This window comes from Cupressus sempervirens, chromosome 8 (genome assembly GCF_028749045.1).
Source record: "Cupressus sempervirens isolate cs-2001-9-10 chromosome 8, ASM2874904v1, whole genome shotgun sequence".
In the NCBI taxonomy this organism is placed as follows: Eukaryota; Viridiplantae; Streptophyta; class Pinopsida; order Cupressales; family Cupressaceae; genus Cupressus; species Cupressus sempervirens.
In genome coordinates this window covers 338,630,450-338,652,139 of record NC_143125.1, presented here as the reverse complement: position 1 = coordinate 338,652,139, position 21,690 = coordinate 338,630,450, and the positions used below count along the sequence as shown (strand labels likewise).

Sequence of the window (21,690 nt, the reverse complement as noted above, 5' to 3'; positions counted from 1 at the left end):
AAAAATAATTCAACACTCCCTGTAGATATCCACGGTCGACAAGATGACAGTAATAGAGATTTGATGAGATTGATTTCAACAATCTAGAATGGCAGCTTCATCGATAGCTTCAAATCAACATGCTCTTGTGAAACCCCATGCACCCAATGCACCTAGCTACTGTAATTCGATCATTGGACCTCCATCTCAAGATGTAGCATGAATATCTTCATACACAGATTCAGGACTGCCTCCATTTCCATATTATTCTTAGCTCTTTTAATTTTGTTAGCTGAACCTTACTCTGATACCATGTTGAAACTAGAGCCCAGAAATCCATGAAAATAATCAAACATAAGAAAGAGACAAAAACTGAAATAGAGAACACCAGAAATATCCTGGGAAAACCCTTTGAGAGTGAAGGGAAAAACCCAGCCACACAACACAAAAATATCTTTATTGATAATGAAATGTTCTAGTGTACAATATCCTTAGCTTGACACCAATATATAACAATAGGAGAGACTCTTCACATTATAACCGAAGGTCTTTTGAGATTCAGAACTCCTAATAAATATGACTCTTCGAATATTCATGCCTCAATGCATGAGAATGACACGTCATTTACATTTAATGTTACAATTTAAAACTTAAGTGTTTTTTTCAGCTGAACGTAACAATAACAGTAATAACGTTCATATTTCCAGAGATAAAGATCTCTATCGCAGCTAGCATCTTCAACAGGTGGGGCCCACTAACCTTTAAATGACTTATTGCATGTGCAGGCCATTGGGATGGTCCAATGTTTTTGATACTTTGAGGGACTTCACAAAGCTTCCATGTTGTCTTGCAGACTTTCTAAATCCCTTAGACATCTCCAAGGGGCTCCACTATAATGGGAAATCTGTGAAGATGTTTCTTATTTGGTAAGGGAGTAGTAGTAGGATGGGAACAGCTCTACCCTGCCCCCAGTCCTGGGGATGTCTCCATTTTGGAAATGAATTGTTTTAGGAAGAAAGAACTCTAGTAATTGTTTCTATTAGTGAAGTCATATTTACCAATCCTTGCCTGCACACTGCAAAAAAGATGCCTTCCATACTGCTGCGCAGATATCGTCTTTTAGGATATTAGCATGATACATACAATATGTTCACAAGATAAAGTGATTAACTGTGGATTTCTATGGTGGTACTGATGGAAAGCTAAGTTACTTTAAGTGCTAATAGGAAAAATGGTGACACTTAAGGGGGGCAATGTCAAGAACTTGTTAACCAAGAATAACGAAGCAGTTTTATTCCTTAGCACATAGATATATTCAACTATAAGTCTAACACAAATCTATCAAACACCCATTCTTGCAAAATTACTTGACAAGACTGCACATTATCAGAATGGAGAATCAGATGTTTCTCCATTCTCAAATAGATCTTTATGTGTTCTTTCAATTCTTTCAGTTTTTAACATATGAAATGAAGCAATATTAGGATAAATTTCCCATAGGAATGATCTGAACATCATGAATCACATCCCACGTTTTGGCATTCCAAATTGGTACACTCCTCAACATGCCAAACAGGTGCGCAACTTTTGTCTCTCTACCAACACTATTATCATGGGCACAACCAAGATTCTAAATTTCTACGAAAGTAGCACCAGGAAGCATAAGTATCTTATTGGAATCAGCATTTCAAAGAAAAAAATATGTATGGGACTGGTGGAATTACAAATTATTTAGACTAAGACATTCTGGCTAACAATTTGTTGACACCATGATCACATCCATTAATGTAAAACAAATGCAGGTCTAGGACTATTTTCAAAACCTGCATTATCTTTTCTATATTTATGTTAATGCTTGAAGTGTAGAAGATCTAGGTGCTGAAATCTTCTTAATATTGTTATCCAAGGGGAAGATACATATGGTTAATTCTATAAACAGATGACTAGTACTGACACTTTCAATCATTGATAAGTAGATGAAAACATTTTCAAAACTATGCCCCATAAAATTGTCCAGATCCTTTTGATCAGGTTACTGGTGAGATAATGATTTTATTTTTGTGAAGTCTTGTTTCGCTGAAGTCAATGTAGTGAATACAAATTAGCATTTAAATTTCTTTCAAAAAACTGCATTACCATAGCTAATACTTTCTTGAAATATTGACATGTGTTCACAATATTTTGTGAGTCAGGATATTGCAGGGACTTTGGCCACGGAAGAAGCAGATGATTTGGCGAGTATAACAAAACTACGGTCAGCTCTTGAGTCTGTGGAGCATAAAAGAAGAAAGGTTTGTTGCTTTCTGATTTTTGTAGCTTAATTTATCTTTCTATAGCTAGGTAGTGTTACAAACAAAATGGGATGAAACTGTATTCTTATTGGAGCAGTCCATTTTGGTTTTTGTGAAAATTGCTTTCACTGTCTCATTATCTGATCCCAGTGTCAAAATTAAAACTCGCTATTGGAGTCTGGATTTTTCCTGTGTAGGAATATGTGCCTCTTGAATTTGTTTTACATATAATATCAACTTGTTTGTAATTAAGAACATTCCCCTTTCTTTAGATATTATTGATTTCAAAATTAGATTGACAGATTTGTTTTTATAGTGGAAAATATTTCAAGATTCTTCATGATTTTTCTGTTTTTTTGGGATTTAAAGTAGTGTATTCTCACAGACATTTGTATTTCAGGGACAATAAAACTAATTCTGCAAAATATTTATTTTAGATTGTTTGTTGGTCCTTTGGGACTTTGAATTCTGGTTCACACGGTTTTGGGCATTCTAATAGTGGTTAAGCGTTTTTGTGTGTGTTGTTATACTGGATGCTCTTTCTGACTGCCTGGGTGCACATGCGGATGCAGTCTGATGTGTGGGGAAGCTCACAGTGAGTGTTACAGCTCCCTGGGAGATAACTAAGACTAAGTATCATTTAGTATTATTGTACCTTGAATTAGTAATGATTTGAGAGTACCAAACCCACATTACTTACTGGTACATCCAAACAACGGGGATTTCAACTTAAAGAAATGCAGGAAGATACTTCGAGAAAGACTGTCTTGACCTTTAAATGAACAACCATAACTTGTATATATTATTCAAGCACGTGAGCTATTTGACAGTGTGGTAGCTATGGAGACAAAATAAATTAGGGTGACGTAGGAATGACAGCTTGGTATTTGATAAAAATCCTGAACGAAAATTGATTTCTTGGAACACATGGTTGTAGAGATATGTTGCAAATAAGATTTAAAAGTGCCTGAATATGTTGACCTAGATCATCACGTACAACTTATTCTAATTTTACATATAATTTTTCAAAGAAATGAGCAAGCTTTGTAGGGGAATATGTTTGACACTCCCTCACAGATGACAGCCTTGATTAGAAATGCCATTAGGAGTCTTAATTTAATTGTATATACATATCCATATCAATAATGATATAATCACATACCCTGTTTCGACCTAGGTCCAATCTAAGGTTTGGAAACTAAAAAATGCTGTTGATGTTAGTTCTTTTAGTGTATTAAAAAGTTAAAAACGTTTGACTGAAACTAAGCTTGCGATTCCTCAAAATTTGGAGTAACTAAAAAAACGGAGGTTTCAAGGTGGGATTCTTCAAGATTTAACATATGATTTCTTACTCCTGCATGCAACATGTGGATACCATCAAATTATTTAATTCTGTATATTACTTGTAATTTTTTTGAATATTTATTTATATTATAAATACACCCAATATCCCTCCAAATAATTCCATGCATCCGTGTACCAGATTCTTGTACCCGCATCCACATCTGCACCCACACCCGAATTTGTAACCTAGGTTATTTGCTAGAGCATACCATGAACATTTCCGTGAAGTGCTCAATGAGTTCTCTTTCAATATAAGTTACAAAAACCAACCACGAGTAAGAATTCAACACATTTCCAGAGCATTTAGAGATTTGGTAGAAGAAACTTTCTATCCATGCTTTCTTGTGAATCTCCCTTTTTTGGTCCACTCCAATCTCTTTGGAAAGTTCCAACTTTTGTTGGAGAGAGAAAAACTTTATTGGAAAGGTATTCACAATGTTCTGTCAAGCTTTTGACAACTTATTCTGAAATCTGTGGTCGAGATTCTATGGACCAGGTTGGAGCACAGAATTGACCTGGAGATGAGCCATGAAAGCAACAAAGGTTAAGAAAGTCAGATTATTCCATCCAAGGGACAACTAGTATTATACCACCTACATTGTACGAGTGGCCTGGGTCACTACATATTTTGTTATCCCTCTACCACTCGTTATCTCCCAGCTCTACCACTCGTTATCTCCCAGCTGCTACAGATATGTTGCACTGGGATGTAGACTGGAACTGGCAACATCATTTACAACCATCGTATGTAACATTGAGGCAGCCAACAATGAGAAACTCACCAGGGCAGGCAGGCTACCGAAAAAGGAACGCAAAACCTCAAGCAGCTAGGAAAGGCCTGGATTCATCACCAGTGGTTCAGACTCACTGTAATTTGACTCCTCTAGGTTATTTCCTTGAACCAGGTTTGATTCCATTTGTCTGTCATCCTTGCAGGCAAGGCATGTACCTTCTAATATTGAATTGAAAGGAAGCATGTGAATAAGGGAGGATTCTAGGAATGAAGGGACATGACTCCACTTGTGACGATTTAAGATATTTATCTGGAGATGCCAATGACTTCGATGGCTATTTCATATCTGAAGATGAAGCTGAAAAACTTCCTCCAGATATTGCATGCTATAGTTCTGATTATAACCATGTCTTTCGGGGTGGAGTAATATATTGGAACACTGTTGATTCCTGGGCCTGACACAAAGATGCATTAAAATTGGCTATAGAGGATCTTACTTCAGTGACAGGTCCATCTTTTGATTCATTATGTTCTGAGATTTCAACAGTCCCAGCTGCTTTTGCTCGTCCTGTACGATAATTTCAATATATGACTTTGGACAAATTAAGAATCATAAGAGATTGCATCCAAGGGAGTAAGAACTTCATGCTTGCAGTCATAGATCTGAGTTGATGACTGAAGAGAAGATACTCTCATTTAGAGGGAGTTTGACAAATCCACCAGAGGCAACCTTGAACAAGAAGATTAGACGATCGATGCATGTACTTGAAGCTTCACAAAAGGAATCACATTATCTTGAATGTTTGTGTTGCCAAGCCCGAGGATGCATCCACGGTGTAGTACATTCGCTCATGTTACTATGAATCAAGGTATGCTTTCCTGGTAGAGGGAGTAGATATAGGATATGCTTTAGTAAACTTTTGAGGATCTTGGTCATAATGATTCAAAGAGATTAGACCATGTCGAGATGGATTCTCCAGTGATCAAGAAATTGTAGTAGTCAGAGGACTATGATTCATGAGATGAAGTTACATTTGTGCAAATCGAAAGGCCTTTATGCAAATGCCTCAACTGTAGATGAATACCTAGAATGTTATTCATTCAGAGTACACTATCATTGAGGATTTGACAATTGATATTTTCTCCAAAGCCTTTAGCCAAAGTGAAGTTTGTACATTATTGGAGACAAGCTTGGAGTTATTGATCAAAGTTGGGAGACTAAACAATAATGATTACTTGCGATGTACCTTAATGCATTATCTCTGTGAGAGAGAAGTTTGAGGTGAAAACCTTTGTTTCACCATTTGGGAATATTCATGGTGGATGTCATGTGAGTTGTTACATGATCTTGTGAGAACTTTTTGATAGGTGACGATCTTTCAGTAAGTTTAATTGTGGTTACTATTGTAAGGTGATGATCTTAACAATAGTTTGACCTATTATCATAGTAGATATCCTTGGGGATTATGATATTACATGTCTCGTATGTAACCTTTGAAGTTACAATACTGAGATATGGCATGGTGTGTACCATGAGACGTAGTATTGGAGACACAGACATATGTTTTCCTTGGTAGACATCATGAGACTTGATGCTAGTGGACATACCAAAGAAAATATAAGTATGGTGAACATCTTAGGGTTGATATTCCTATATATACCATGCTCATGTATATACCATACATTGATGATGTCATAAGGTAACATCTTGTTGCCATGATATTAGTCCCCTATATTTTTCAAGATTCTAGGGTTTGAGTCGAGTCACATGAGATGTCATATCTGTGTTTTGTCTAGGTTGCCATTAGGGTTTCCTCTCTCATCTTTCCCTTTGAATTGCCTAGGTGGGAATAAAATAACAATGTAATGGATTCAATCAAGTTAGGCATCTAGGATTTGAGAGGGTAAGTTTTCACATATCCTAGATGAGAGAGGGAAACAATCATATTCATGAAAAATCTAACTCTATGATCTAGTGTTGCATTGAAGACATAATTCAGGTTGAATGGAGGAGATCATACTCATATTCAGAACAAAAGACGACAGAGAACATTGAGGACGAGGCTAGAAGATTGATATGTAGAGCATATGAACATCATGGAAACAAGATCAGTTGAATTCGCATGCAGGAGAACCAAATAAATGCAGAAATAGTCAAGAAACACAGTCAAAGGCGACAAAAACCTGAGTGGAAATTGATTTGATGAATCAAACACGTCTGATCATCCACATCACCAAATTGACATGTCAAACGAGCGAAATAATGCATTTCATTGGTCAGTTGAAAAGTCGTTGTCTTACATGTTAGTTGAGCCCCCTTCTTTTAGCATAAGATCGTGCATGTTCCCAACCGTTAGATCTGGAAAGATCAACGCATGATGCTTTCCTACATTCTGGAAGTGCTCGAGAAATAAACAATGTGGGGAAGTGACGATGAGACACGAGGTTTAACGTTAGAGTTGCTAAGCAATAAAGAAATGCTGCCTGTCTGCCACATGTATGCCACGGTGTACCTAGCTGGAAAAAGGGACCCGCGTCGCAAAAAGAGACTTAACAATGATTTATTACCGCCGTTAGATCTTGGAAGATCTACGGCATGCGCTTTCCCGCTTTCCAAAGTTGTGCAAAGTTTAGACAATACGGGAAAGCGACTATTTGACATGTGTACTTGGTGGACCCACGGAAGGAAATACAATGACGACAATAACGGTTTAAAATGATTTAATTACAACTGTTAGATTGAGAAGATCGACGACCAAAATTTGAAAAGGTAATGACCGTTGGAATATGAAATATATGGGTTTGGCGAGAATTAAATGACGGAACATGAAGAAAACAATGATTTTCTGCAGGATTTGTGGAATCACAAGAAGATGAAAGGTCGCTAGGTGTTCTTAGAGGTGCCAAGGAAGCATGATCATGTTAAAGATTAGATATTTTTCATGTCTTATTCATATTAGTTTTGAATGACTGTTGAGTTTTTGAGGGATTCAAATGCTCTATCAATGTAATTGATGAATTCGTAACTAGGCAAAACCCTAAGAGGGGGCCTATAAATGTAACCTCATTTGATAATACAAGGGTCGGAAAACTTAATGGTGAATGAGTCTGTAATTCCGTATACTTTTTGTTTACTAGTCATGTTTTGTTGCCCATTCTTAGATTAGTTCTACATAAAGAATTGAAGGACAATTGTATGTGAATCTGTGATAATTAGGTGGATTCCATTTCATTTTGATGTTTGCAGTGAAAGTGATTCCATTTACTTTCCTCATATACGATTTTGCTTCCTCTCTTGTTCATTCCATTTTATGTTAGATAGTTTCTATGGGATTGTAGGATAGATGCATTTAAAGTTGGTGATATCTTACTAGAGTCCATTTTAGTGGAGAGTTATCAATCAAGGTGGATTCCATTTCATCTTTCATGTGCATATCTGCTCTATCTCTAGATTGCATTTCAGTAGGACTAATATGCATTTAGAAGTAGGAGTAGATGTTAGAAGAACATTAAGGTAGCTCATGATATCCATTCCATTGGGTGATATAAGTTGCCAAAATATTTTTTTTGCCTCGAGTGTTTGTAGTTATGAACATCTTGGTTTATCTTCTCTTGCTCTCAGGTTAAGAGCATACCCCATATCTCAATGATCTATTAAAAACACCATTCATTGCATATATTGCATATAAGGGAGTTGTACCTTACAATTCAAAGGGTAGTGATATAACACATACATTGACCCATTTGTTGGTAACATCCTTTTGTTTCCTCACATCTTGGGCATTTAGAGTCAAGGTAAAGCCAAGTTAGCAAGAGGGACAAACTGTTAACCAACACATCTAAATAATGGATCTATGTTAATATTGTAGCTTCAGTTGGATTGATTTATTAAAAGATAAACTGTTATGATTACTAGGTAACCATGAGCAGATATCAACCATGGGTAGATACAATGAGATGTAGTATTAGTAAAGACAACATGAGCAGATATCTTCTCCAGTAGACATCATTAGATGTGATGTCAGTGCGCATACCAAGAAATGATATGAGTATGATGAATATTGTATGGTTGATACTCTCGGGTATACCATACTCCTGATGTTACCATGAGCTAGCAATAGTACACTGTGTTGTTTATTTGGATAGAAATCATCCTCCCTAGCTAAGAGGGAGTGTTAATGATTGTAACTTCGATTGCATGATTCCAATGAGTCCAATCAATGAGATCAAATGTTAGAATGGATTATCGGCTTTAAACATTTGATATCTATCCTTCATTGTAATTATCATGAAGCATTATTATTATTGAAAATAAGTTATTGTGTGTGTGTGTAATCAATGTATACAAATTATTATCATAATCATGATAATACATTGAGCAAATATTATTTGTGATATATGTTAAAGCAATAATTAATGGGAGTTAAGAGATTAACAAAATACATCTCTTCAGGAGACATGCCTCTTTATATCATATACATATTCATTGAAAGAGTAACTTGAAACACACAGAAATGAAATAAGTGTTATTACAAGTTACAAGAAAGATATATCATATCATATCATCTTTAATGAAAAGCATAACATTATGCATCTACTAGATAAATTCAAATTAATATTTCCTAAAATTAAATCTGATCAAACCTTAAAAAAACCAAAGTAGATTATAAAAAATGTTAGTTGAGGCAGGAAATTCAAAGGTAATAGAAAACAATATTATATTTTTTTTTGGAAAATGTATCAGAAGGAGAATCCACAAGGGAAACGATGGTCTTGGCGAAGAGGGGGAGGAAGCAATTGTTCTTCTTTGCCCTAGGACAAAAACCCTATGGAAAAGTGGTTTCAAGAATAGAAACCCTCTTGGAAGTCAATCTATAAGTGGATGCAAAATTCACAAAGGTGACTAGTGAGGTCTGTTTATTGGATTTGCAAAGGAAATAAATGTTCTATATTAGAGTGCTATCTAAGTATTATTGTTTTATAAATTTTAGTTTAAGATTTATAGTATATACAATATATATGAGGAATAGTCATAAAATATAAATGAAGGGCCCTAAATTAGGCTGTAGGTTCCTCTAAAAAGTGATACATATCCTGTTGAAGTGACGACCTTACCATACAATAATGAAAAAGAGGTGTGCAAAGGTGAATTTAAACTCCTAATGCTGATAGTACTTACAAACCCAACCATCCCACATTTTTGATAGTAGTTTAAATCTTCGGAAGGTATCATAAGTTAAAGGTAAATTAACAAGGGTTACTAATGCTGCTAGGATTCCATTATGCTAGCCACACCATCCAAAAAGGCATTTCCAAATTTGGAACTGTGTTGGGGGTTTTTAGGGAATCCAAGGTGAATGTGAGGAATAAAAGAAAGAGGTCATTGCAGATATACCTTGGTGGCCGCTATGGCAAGCACTTCTGTTAAGGAACCTGGAAAAGGGGGGCATAAGATTGCCAAAGGTAGAATAAGAAAATATAGGAGATAACAATGGGAGCTGAAAAGTGATTTTTTAATCTCTATGCTTAGTGAGCTAGTGGAATGTATTCCACTGTGTTCTTTTTAAATAAGTGAAGACATGGTTAATAAATTTGATTATTTATGGAGGCTTCCTGGCTAAAATGAAGTAAAGTATATGTAGCAGACATTATTACATCAAGTATTCCCCTAGTACATTGTATTGGATGCAAAATTCTGCAATTTGTTTGCAGTTTGACATATAGGTATTAGTTTAATTAAATATTATAACAGGTCAATTAATGATTTTATCATATATTGGCCAAGGGGCTGAGCTTAATTGGTTAAACCATCAGGTTCTCAATGTGGAGAACTAATTACAAATTCCAATGGCACATCTAATATGAAATTCTAACTTGTGACTCTTGGTCTTCCATAGTTTTCTTTTAACAAATAGGTGGTTTCAATGTTAATTTCCAAGTTATGACCCTTGATCTTCCATAGATGGTTTCCAGTGTGGCTTCTCAAACTGATATTAGTTTCATGGTTATGCTTGCAAGAACTTGTATTAGTCTCACATTGGTGCTTGTATGAGTAAAACATCTGTAAATGATTAACAATATAATTTTTTAATATTTTATAATCATAAATTTGGAGCTCTTCTTTGCTGGTTTACCATGGTAATGCACATCATAAACCTATACTGCTATTGTAAAATGAAAAAGCAGTTTATGCATTGCTATCTTAACTATCATTTTGTCAAATAATCATCAAGAACAAAAAAATAGTCGGTGTAATGACTTGTGTCAAATTCTATATCAAGTTTGCCAGTTTTTCCAAGGTTTAAATAATGGGCCTTAGATTAAACAATTGCTTGCATTCTCATTACAGAATTTTCTGGTAGTGATTTGTAATAATTCACATAGCATTTTGGTGTAGGGGCACCCTCATACAAATGAGGTCAACCTTGGGGCTTTCTCTTGTTTTGATATATTTGAAATAAGGTCATTTGAGACCATTAGATGTTATCTAGGACCATTTTTGATATTTTGGTGCAATTTAAGAAAAACTTGTCATATAGCAAAAAAGCGTCAAGACGATGGGACATTGGAACGAGTTTCTGGCATGGGGGAAAATGGGCCTCACTTTCAGGACGGCAGGGACTGTGGCAAGGGGAGGACGGGGCAGGGAGGAGTGTTGTATAGTATACATATAGAACTTGAAATGTTTGTTATGAAATGATGTTTCAGTAGAACATACCAAATTAAAATACTTGAACATAGCCAAATTGCAACATGAACTAGAACCCATAGTTTAAAATCTCTGCGATATATCACGCCAAAATTTGTAGGGCGATTTAATCGCTGCTAAACTCGGCGCCAGTTAAATGATTATAACGCAGCAAGATATATGCCAAAATATTGCCAAAACACGCGAGTTATGGGGGATTAAATCGGCAGTAAAACGAACAGAATATAATATAAATTTAGGGTTTCATAAAACCATTTTTACAGACAATAAATGGGAATGAAGGCTGTCAAAAAAACATTGCTCCACAGCTGGGATGACGGTTTGGAAAGTCGTTAATCAATGCGTTCGAATGCTTAGACCTGCGATAAAATTTTGAAGGTTTATAATGTTTTAAATCAAATGCCAAGACCAGCAAATTTCCATGCAATATTGACTTTGCTACCTTCCCGACTATATTAAATAAACTATTAATGAACTTTAATTCATGATATTGATAATTGGTGTATATTATATAGTTTATTTAGTAAAGTATCACATTTATAATTATTTTCTATCTAAAATGTTAATAGTAACTGGAAGGAAAAGACTAGTGTTTATCAAATGCTAATTAATTTATATTATTTTGATACAAAAGATTATAGTTATATAATTATAATTTATAAAATTATTTAATGGTCCAATCAATATATGATCATCACATTTATAATTACTATCTAAAATGTTTATAATGACTAGGCTGAAAAGACTATAGTTTTTCAAATCACTATCTTGGCCAAGGAGAGCTAATTAATTTATATTTTAAAGTTTATATATTTTGATATTAATTTATATTTTGAAGTTTATATATTTTGATAGAAAAGATTATACTTATACAAGTAAATTTATATTTATAAAATTATTTAATGGTCCAAGACTCCAATCAATAAATGATCTATATATTTAGAATTTTGTGTATGTCTATTTTTAAAAATATTTTAAAAAATTATATATATTTCAAATGTTCGATAAAAGTGTCGATTTATTGCCGAATTTTTGGTGAATTCGAGTTTTTCAAATTTTTTGGGTCCGCCAAGTTATTGCCGAGTTCGAGTTTTTCAACTATGCTAGAACCATTGAACATTGAACATATAACATATTACATATCCAATAGTAACATTCAAAAAACAAAAGTCAAATAGAAATCCAAGTACCCATACTAGCGACAACATGGTTGCAGAATGGCAGAGGTGGGGGTACTTGGGTACGTGAGTACCCTGTGTGGGGATGTCTCGGGGACGAGTACTCTGAGGTTTGGGAGGGGGTGCGAGTCCCTGTGTAACACTGCAAAAAAGATGGTAAGAAACTTTGTTCAAGTTTCCACAATTGATGTAATTGTTGTGTTCTTTATTAGAGGTCAGTTAGACAATTGAAGATGGTTGTAAACTAAGCTGCCAGTTTGGATGCAGGTTCGAAATTTGCTGAAAATATTTTTGGGCTGGGTGTGGGCTCATCTGCACAAGTTATTTTTATTCTTATTCTTTATTTTTTCTATTATATATATATATATATATATATATATATATATATGTATGAATATGTCGTAGCAAATAAGTTCATGCAACACTAATTTTAAAACAATTTAGCAAAATACACCACCACATATATTAACGAATTAGTTCAAATGGCATGACAAAATGTCAAAATACACCACCATATCAATGTTTCAGTTCAAAAACTTTAAAATAGTAATGTCAACATTACTAATCAGTAATCAGTCATATGCGATCAAATGCCAATGTATCATCAAAGAATTCATCATCAATAGGCAGTCGTTGATGAGAAGCACAATTAGTGCGACTAGCATCAACAGTCTCAGTCATACTCTCACGATCACCTTCATCATCACTATGTATCTCGGATAACCATCTTCAATTGCAAGTGCATCAAAGTGGACTTCCAACTTTGCAGCCTCTGGTTCGACATCCCATTGTTATGCCTCCCCTTTTTTTGTAGGTATTTTCTTTGTGAGTTATAAGCCTCAAGTTTGAATGCACAAGCACCAAGTTATTTGCTTTCTTGGAGTTTATTCGGTTGCATTTTATTGAGTGGATGAAGGAGTATGTGCTCCAGTCCCTCTTAGAAAATGAAGAACTAACAACTTATCGAGATCTACAAATTTGAAATTATAGAGTGAAGAATTTGAATATTTACCAACATAAAATTAGAAATTAGAATCTTAAGATTAAAGAACTTACCATTTATGAACATCAACATTATTTTTGTCTTCAAGAGCGTCAAAGCCACAATTATTGGTGCTCGCGAAACTCATAAATTCAGACCTTATTGTAGGGCAGAGGTGCTCCCGAACAAGTCTTCGAAAGGCTGCCTTGTACCCTTGAGCAACTTCAGTATCTCTGTATGGGGCAACTCTAGTGGTACTCCCCTTGAGGACCGATTGACTATAGAACCTAGGGTTTAATGCTAAGGCAAGTAGATGCAAAGGGGTATTCATTTTGTTCCATCTTTCTACCATGATTACTTGTAGCTCCTTGAAGAACATTTCATTAGGATCTTGCTCTTTCTCATTTATGATATTTCTAATGTCCTCAATCATGGAGTCAATGCCATCATGTACCTCACCCAAGCAAGGCCTATCCATGTCAGTGTATCCGATCATGCTCAATTTGGGCTTGGTGATCTTCAGAAGGTACTCAACACGATCCCACCAAGAGTCATCTAGTATCAATGCCTAAGGCTCGTTTGGTTGCAAGCATAGGAATGGATAATAGGAATACATATTGGGAATATGAATGACTATTCCAATAACATCTACTTTTTGGAATGGCAATAAGCTCATTTTAGAGGCAAAATGGGAATATGCATTCCTATTTCCTATTCCAATTGATGAACCAAATGGAAAATAGAAAATGCATTCCAAATTTTCTATTCCTATTCTAGCAACCAAATGGGCCCTTATGGCAGCTGCGTTGGCACTATTAGATTGCTTCCATATGCTCCCGTTAGCACTAGTTGCCATTCTAAACAATGTCTCTTTAACCTTGACAAGGCGTCCCAAAAAAATAGTGTTTGAGGCAAAGTAGGTCTCAGCAACCTATTCTAAAATCAAAACAATAACAGATTAAAAATTTGAAAACATAGAAAGTTTACTAAAGCGACTAGATTTCTAAAACATGTTTAAATTTTAAGCAATTCAACTTACCTTCAAGAGCTCCAATTTCGAGAATTGTTTGAATATGGCTTGCGTTATATGGTGGTTTGTGACAAACATTTGGATCTCTTGTGCCTCTTCATACATTTTTTTTATTCACTCAACCTTAGTGCCAATTTTTTGCAGCATTAGCTTGGGTGAGTGCACTACATAAGGTGTCGAAAAATTGCGTTCATACTACTCCTCAACCAATAAGCCGACAACCCTACAATTCTTCGCATTGTTGGTTACTACTTGAACAACATTACGAGGGCCAACTTGCTTGATATCTTGGATGAGAATGTTTGCAATGAAAGGACCGTTCTTTACCTCTCCTTCATAATCCACAACTATCAGAAACATTGCACCTCTTGTAGACACTGCAATAACATTCATCAAAGGACGGTTCCTTGCATCTTTACATCCATCTGATACTATTGTCACACTTGTTTTGACCTATGAATACTTGATGGGCAGCATGGCATTCCCAACACGGGCCACCAAATCATTTAAAAAAGTGATGTGTATCTTCTCATAACCAGGGCCCTTGAACCCCTTTGGAGCCTCATTAATTGCCCTCACCATGTATTGCCAATACGGTGATCAAACATCATTAAATGACAATCCATTTGCATCGATGCATCTGGCTATGGCTTGAACAACAATGTCTCTAGCTTCATTTTGGAATGATGATTCCAAGGGTCCCATTGCTCTCTTATTTACAATCTGTTGTTGAGGAGGATGCAAGAATGGATGGCCCTCTGTAGGTGGTTCGTTGGGAGTGGTAGTTGAAGATATAGATGATATTTTTCCTTTCTTTAAAAGCGCACCAATTTCCGACATATGAGATCAATTTGCCCTCCTAGCAGCTTCCTTTGCTTGCTTTTATTCCTGAATGTATTTGTTTAGAATGTGATTTGGAAGGAAGGTTCTAGATAGCACTGCGCTTACTCTTGGCTTCCTGGTACAAAATCTAAAGCCTTTTTGAGGAATAAAACACAAATATTCTTTCACTCTACTATAAGAGCTACTAAATTCCTCTTTGTAGTGGCTACAAATCCACACATAACCTTCTTCACCTGGCATTGGTCGAATCACTTGCACATATTTCCAAAGTAGGGAATTGGGGGTTATTGGCAAGAGAAGCACTTGCAACCATGATAGAATCTACAAACAAACAAAACAAGTTACAACAATGAGAAAAGATTCAAGAAAATATACCTAAACAAATCGTTTTATTTTGTAAAAAATGCAAAACAAGAAAGTTTCAGTCATACACAACCTAGATTAATTGCAAATGCATAGAACTTATGGCAAGTAGATAATGGGAAAGAACTTCCACTATGCTTCCATTATGAAACAAAAATATTAAGCTTCATATTAAACATAAATATTATCAAGGTCCATCATACAAAAAGCACTTCAAATAGATAACACTAATACCTTTTGAAGTCATTGCAGAGAGTTGAATAATCATAATTTTATAATTAAATTAATTTTTTTTATAAACAATTAAAAAGCTAACAAAAAATTAAAATATCTGTAAACGTTCAGTGCTTGAACGTTGGCAAAGTGGAAGTTTGGCTCATTGTAGGTGGTTGAACATGGTGAGTTGGTCAAACACAACAAAATGAAAACTTCCGCTGCAAAAATTCGCAAATGCAGGTGGTAATATGTACAACAAATACGCAAATGCAGGTAACAGTGTCATTTTAGGTCTGCCGCTGCATAAAAGGCCAAAACGGGGTCATTTTAGGTTTGTTGCCGCATAAAAGGCCAAAACGGGGTCATTTTAGGGGGAATGAATCAGAAAAGCACTTTGCAACATTGAAAAGTCAACAAAAATTGTCGTTTCCCAAATTCGCTATGAAGTTGAAATTCCGCCTGGGCTCCGCTGACGTTTGCCAACTATGCTATAAATTCCCCCAAAGTCGACCAGGGTTCAAACTATTGAATCCGCAAGGAATTTCACAAAAAAAGGATGACTTTGCCAAGACTTCAAATCGAAGGTGAATTTGGAGAATCGAATGCCAAGTTTGAGGTTTTTGTAGCGAATATTATTGATGTTTGGTGGCTTCTGTTTGATAAATCTATATATAAATTCTATATGAGATATAATTTATATATATTAAGTTTATTGTTATGTGAGAGAAATTCATTTTATATATATATATATCAATGATTAAACACTTTTATATTAATTATCTAACTAACGAATAGACATGTCCCAGGGACATGTCTCTTCATGGCTTGTTCTCAATTTAAATAAGAGGTCGCTCCCATTTGGAAAACACATACCAAAAACAATGCCAGTGCTTAGTACATTTGCAGTGATCCTTAGAAAATCCAACATGCTATCAGAGCTAGACTGCAAATAACATAGAGTTCTACAAAAGCGGCTCCAAGTTTTCTAAGGCTGGTTTGAAATAATAGCAATATAAAAGATATAATAGGAACTTGAGTTATTTTCTTTACACTTTTTTTGCAAAGTGCTTGAATCTTTTGTTGTTTCAGAGCAATTTATACATATTTGGTACGCTATGGTCTGTTATATTGAGCATTGTAAGCTTTTCTACAACATGGTCTGATGCATGGGAGTTTCCTAGCTTGATTGAGGATGAATCAATTTCAATAGCAGAAGCATTTGTGCATTTAAGTGCATCTAAATTTTGGCTCATACCTGATACAACTTGTAGAGGATTTTTAACGCATCTTGCAAAGCAATTTGATTCCAATGTTCGCAGGAATTCAGAACTATAGACAATTGAATGTGAAGGACGGTTTTGTAGAGTCAATGCTAGTTGCATCATTAGAAGTTGTGTTTCAGTGTAGAAATTTTTGAAAGTAATTCATTTCTTGATATTAGATATGAACAACCAGTGTCTACACAACATTTACGTCAGTGACTAATAAGGATATCACTATTTGTTAAAATGGATATTGGGTCAAGTTACGATGACTATGCTTAATATCGTCTAGGAACACAATGTTCAAGTTAAACATATAATATAGAACAAAACAATAGAGAGACATGTCCCTCCGAGTATCTAATAATTGTCTATTAAATATGACTCTACGATTATGTTACCCAACCGATGGCACAACTACATTCCAAATTTAGAAGTAATGATTAATAATGTTTGTGATTAAGAAACTAAACATGACCTAGTTCACCAACAGATACGATGCTAATAAATGTTATGAGCATGGTTATTTAAGAAGAACAAATGCCATATGGTGAAATTAGTAAGTGAAATAAAAGCAAGGGACCATGAAAATAAGTCCAAGTAAAAGTACTTATGTGGATTTAATAAACATCAAATAAAGTGTAGAGTGTAAAGAGCAATATCTAAACATCTCTACGTCTTCGAAAAGATATCCCATGTGGATACCATTGAAGTGGGGGTGGATATCATTGAAGTGGGGGTAGGGACCATTATTCATACATTTTTGTGGTAATGTCACCACTAGATGGGGAGTTAGTATAATATATGAGAGAGATCTTAGGCAACGGAGATGTAAGGACATAGAGGATAGCATTGGAAAGTAATGACATTGGCCACCCATAATAAGTAATAAAAAATATAAGGTGGGTATACAACAAGTCTAATTTAAGTTATTAAGGGATATGACTATACGGGGGTAAAGGCATCTTGCATCGACCCATTAAGGTACGTATAAAGATATGGTTTTAGGCATTTTATTATATATCCATTTCTATATCATATGAGATATTATAGTCGAGAATATATATGTTCAATAACATATAATGTGCTTTGTATGGAATATTGTGAAATATGATAGTTACATATATAAATATTTATTTGTATATACGTACTTATATATAAAAATTCATTCAAAAATGATATTTGATAATTCGATTCATTATGAGAGTATAAAAGGTACAAGTGAAGTTTAGTATTATGTTATGAATAAAATTAAATATTATGTTATTTTAATTTATTATTGAAAATATAAAATCTCATTGCTCGCATAGCGATCCTGCCTGGGCATCGATCCATAGCAGCAACCTTATTCCAATAAAGAGTTATGTTACAATTATTTATGTTATACTATTAGTATAGGCATGAGTTAAATTACGAACATCTTGATTAATCTCAACATTGTATAAGAGCTATTTGCCTTGATCTTCTCCGAGAATGTTATTACAGGGAAATGGAGATTGATTTCAAAGTCAAAGGGAGTTTGACACTTCTTTAAAGGTAAAGGAGCTCAGAAGATTGATGTTCAGAGGAAGCCCAACACATTCGTCTGAAGGAGCAAATAGAAGATATGGTTCAGTCGACCTTTGGTGATCTCGATCAAATTGATTCAGAGGGAGTAAAACATGTGGAGATGGATTCTCCAATGATCAATAAATTGTAGTAATCAAGAGGATTGTGATTCATGAATATACATCGTGACTGTGTGATTTTAATGGCCCACCCCCTTGTGTACATCATGAGGAGGTGACGACTTCTAAATGATGTCACTTGTATTTGCAAAAGTTATGGAAAGGTGACAATCTTAAAATAACTTGATTTTCTATTATGATGGATATCTAGGATGTCTATGCAGATCATGATAGATTATATCTTGCATGGTGGATGTTTATATGTTAAGCATGATGAGAATGTGTGCGCGCATACCTTATAAACCTTTTTTGAATATATGGTGAATGTTATGCAAATCGATGTTCTAGAGGCCATTGCACAGATTATGTGATGAATATCATATGACTTGATGTTCTGGAGGCCATTGCTCATAGTACTTGATGAATATCTTGCATCTTGACATTTTAAAGACCATTATTCAAAGAGTATTTGGCAAATATCATATGTTGATATTCTGTAGACCAATACTCAAATATGATATAAAAAATGGTGAATATCATATGTTTATATTATGTAGACCATTATCTCATTGAGTACATGGTGAGTATCAAGTGTTGATACTTTGGAGACCTTCCGTAGACCAATACTCAAATATGATATAAAAAATGGTGAATATCATATGTTTATATTCTGTAGACCATTATCTTATTGAGTACATGGTGTGTATCAAGTGTTGATACTTTGGAGACCACGAGTTAGAGTATTCGGTGAATATCATATATTCTAAAGACTTGTTTCCCCAACATTTTACGGAGAGTTTAATTATATTAATGAATTGAAAAGAGAGAGATTAATACTCAAGAAAATTCAAACTTCCTCTCTTCCCATATTTTTCTCTCTCCACGTACTAAAGCTTTTAGAGAGAAGTACAGGTTAAGGTGTTAAGTTTGAGTTCCCACTCTCTCTCCTCCCATTTTTCTCTCTCCATGTACCAAAGCTTTTAGAGAGAAGTACGGGTTAAGGCTTTATGTTTGAGTTTCACTTTTTCTCTCTCCATGTACTTAAGTACTCTCTCTCCCCGTACTCCAACTTTTTGACCTAATTCTAACCCGAACCTCCCAACCCAAACTTCCACTAGAAAATAACCACCGGCTCTAAATAAAGTTCACTAAAATAATTTGAAACATTGGTTCTATTCATGGAGAAGGCGCTTGCAAGTTAGTCATGGTGAATATTTGTATTTTGAGAGGTGGACAAGGCATATGAATGAAGACACAGGTAGCACGGTCTCATCATCAGAGGTTTGCAATATTTGATGCTGTCAAGAAGGGGTTGTAATAGAGCCAAATCAAACACCCAGCAATAGATCTCCTTTGAATTACTCGTTGCTGTAACTACATGAATCACAGATTTATTTGGTGCTCACGATGCCAGACCGGTCCTACCACCCTCGCAAAGCCCAGTTTGACATATATACATCTTCCCAATTTGATTGAAATTTATTCTCTATCAAACAAATGGCTCTAGACAAAAGAAACTACTTCATTAACTTGTCATTACCGTGGTTCATCATCAACGCAAATAAAGTAACGGTTCTTGAAGCCGTTTTAGAAATCAAACTTGATAAGCAATAAAGTCTTGGCAATAAATTTGTGTCGTCTAATGTCTCCGCTTTCATGACAGTGCTGAGTCAAGACAAATATGAATTGATATGTCTGCACGTTGCTCAGTCATTCATGCAATAGAGATTTGCGGCTTCACAACATAAACCAGGCATGTGAATCATTTGGTTATCGCCCTCTTGGGACATAATGCGGCTTTGATAGGCTGAATCAAGCATGTGAATTGTTTGAAACAATGACATATTCAATAGAGATGCGCATTCCATTCAAATCCAATCTCAAGCAACTCACAGTATCCAAAACGCAGGAAGTTGCTGATATGGAGATTGCGGACCAGCCAGAAGAATAATAGAAAGCTCGCCGTGAAAGATCATACCATCCTTGTCTGAAACATCAGGAAGGTGGGATCGAAATGCATTAAGCCGAGAGGAATTCCTGAGCTCACTGGAACACCACATCAAAAGCATTTTCTTTGCGCGTGAATGGCGAGGCAGCATTCCAACATTATATCTATTGATTCTAATGAAGAGCGACTGATCTAAAACAGCGCAACTGAAGTGAGAACCATGCAAGGATAAAGCCGCAAGCAAGGGAAGTTAGGCGCAGCAGGAGTTTCCAAGTGTTTGAGAAAATGTCTTCATTCATCCTGCACGCGGCAAGGAGAGAATACTGACGCTTAGCATGGAGAAACACTATGATGGTTTACATTAACAATCCACAGGTGGAGAATGGAGCTTTTTAGTAATTCTTACTATTTCTGAAATATGGCTAGCATGAAATGCCGTAACTCTACACTCCATAGTTGATAAATAGCCGTGCAGGATGGAAAGTTTAGAGAAACCATTGAGAAATCAATGCTCTTAAATAGAGAATATAAAGTAACTCACATCTTCCTAGCGTGCAACCGGCTCATTGGAAATATCGGATGCATGTAAACTGTTCAACAAAATGCCAAGTCAAAGGTGTGCTCATATTGTTTGACAAAATGCCTTTGCTCCATCTAAAAGTCGGATTCTCAAAGCGAAGTAAAGATTTTGGTGAAATTTATAATTGAAGAAGATTTAACATCAAATTTGAATAAAGAAAAGTGGCTATTAACTCCACGCTACTGCCATGACAGCCCTTGACAGTTGACAGGTGACAATATGAGGTATAATTTTCAGGGTAAGGAACCTCCTGTGATACTAAAAAGCACGCTCCCCGAAATATTTGACACAAAGATGGGGCATTTAGAAATCGCAGACTTCTGGAAGGTGATGAGCAAAGAAGATAAATCACCCCTGGCATGTCGAACGCTGGAAAGTGGTCTGGCCCATGCAGGAGGGCATCCACTCGCAGTTCAATGTGTGGAATTGGTTTTAGAATGTATCAAGGCATATGATCAGAATTAGAGGGACATCAAGACTGCAGGAGGTAATGTCGTAGCAAGGTTAGACCCCATATCTATATCCATCACTTTCAGATTGCCAGTAAGAGAAGAGTTTACAGAGA

General features: G+C 35.4%; 1 protein-coding gene across 1 annotated transcript in view; it reads left to right on the top strand.

The window, feature by feature from the left end:
• Positions 1-21,690, top strand: part of LOC149542729 (kinesin-like protein KIN-14B) — a 219,735-nt gene that overhangs the window by 175,118 nt on the left and 22,927 nt on the right. The window contains exon 20 of the mRNA XM_089797609.1: positions 2,172-2,270. Coding sequence (XP_089653735.1) covers positions 2,172-2,270 — 99 coding nt within the window. The remainder of the gene's footprint in view (positions 1-2,171; positions 2,271-21,690) is intronic.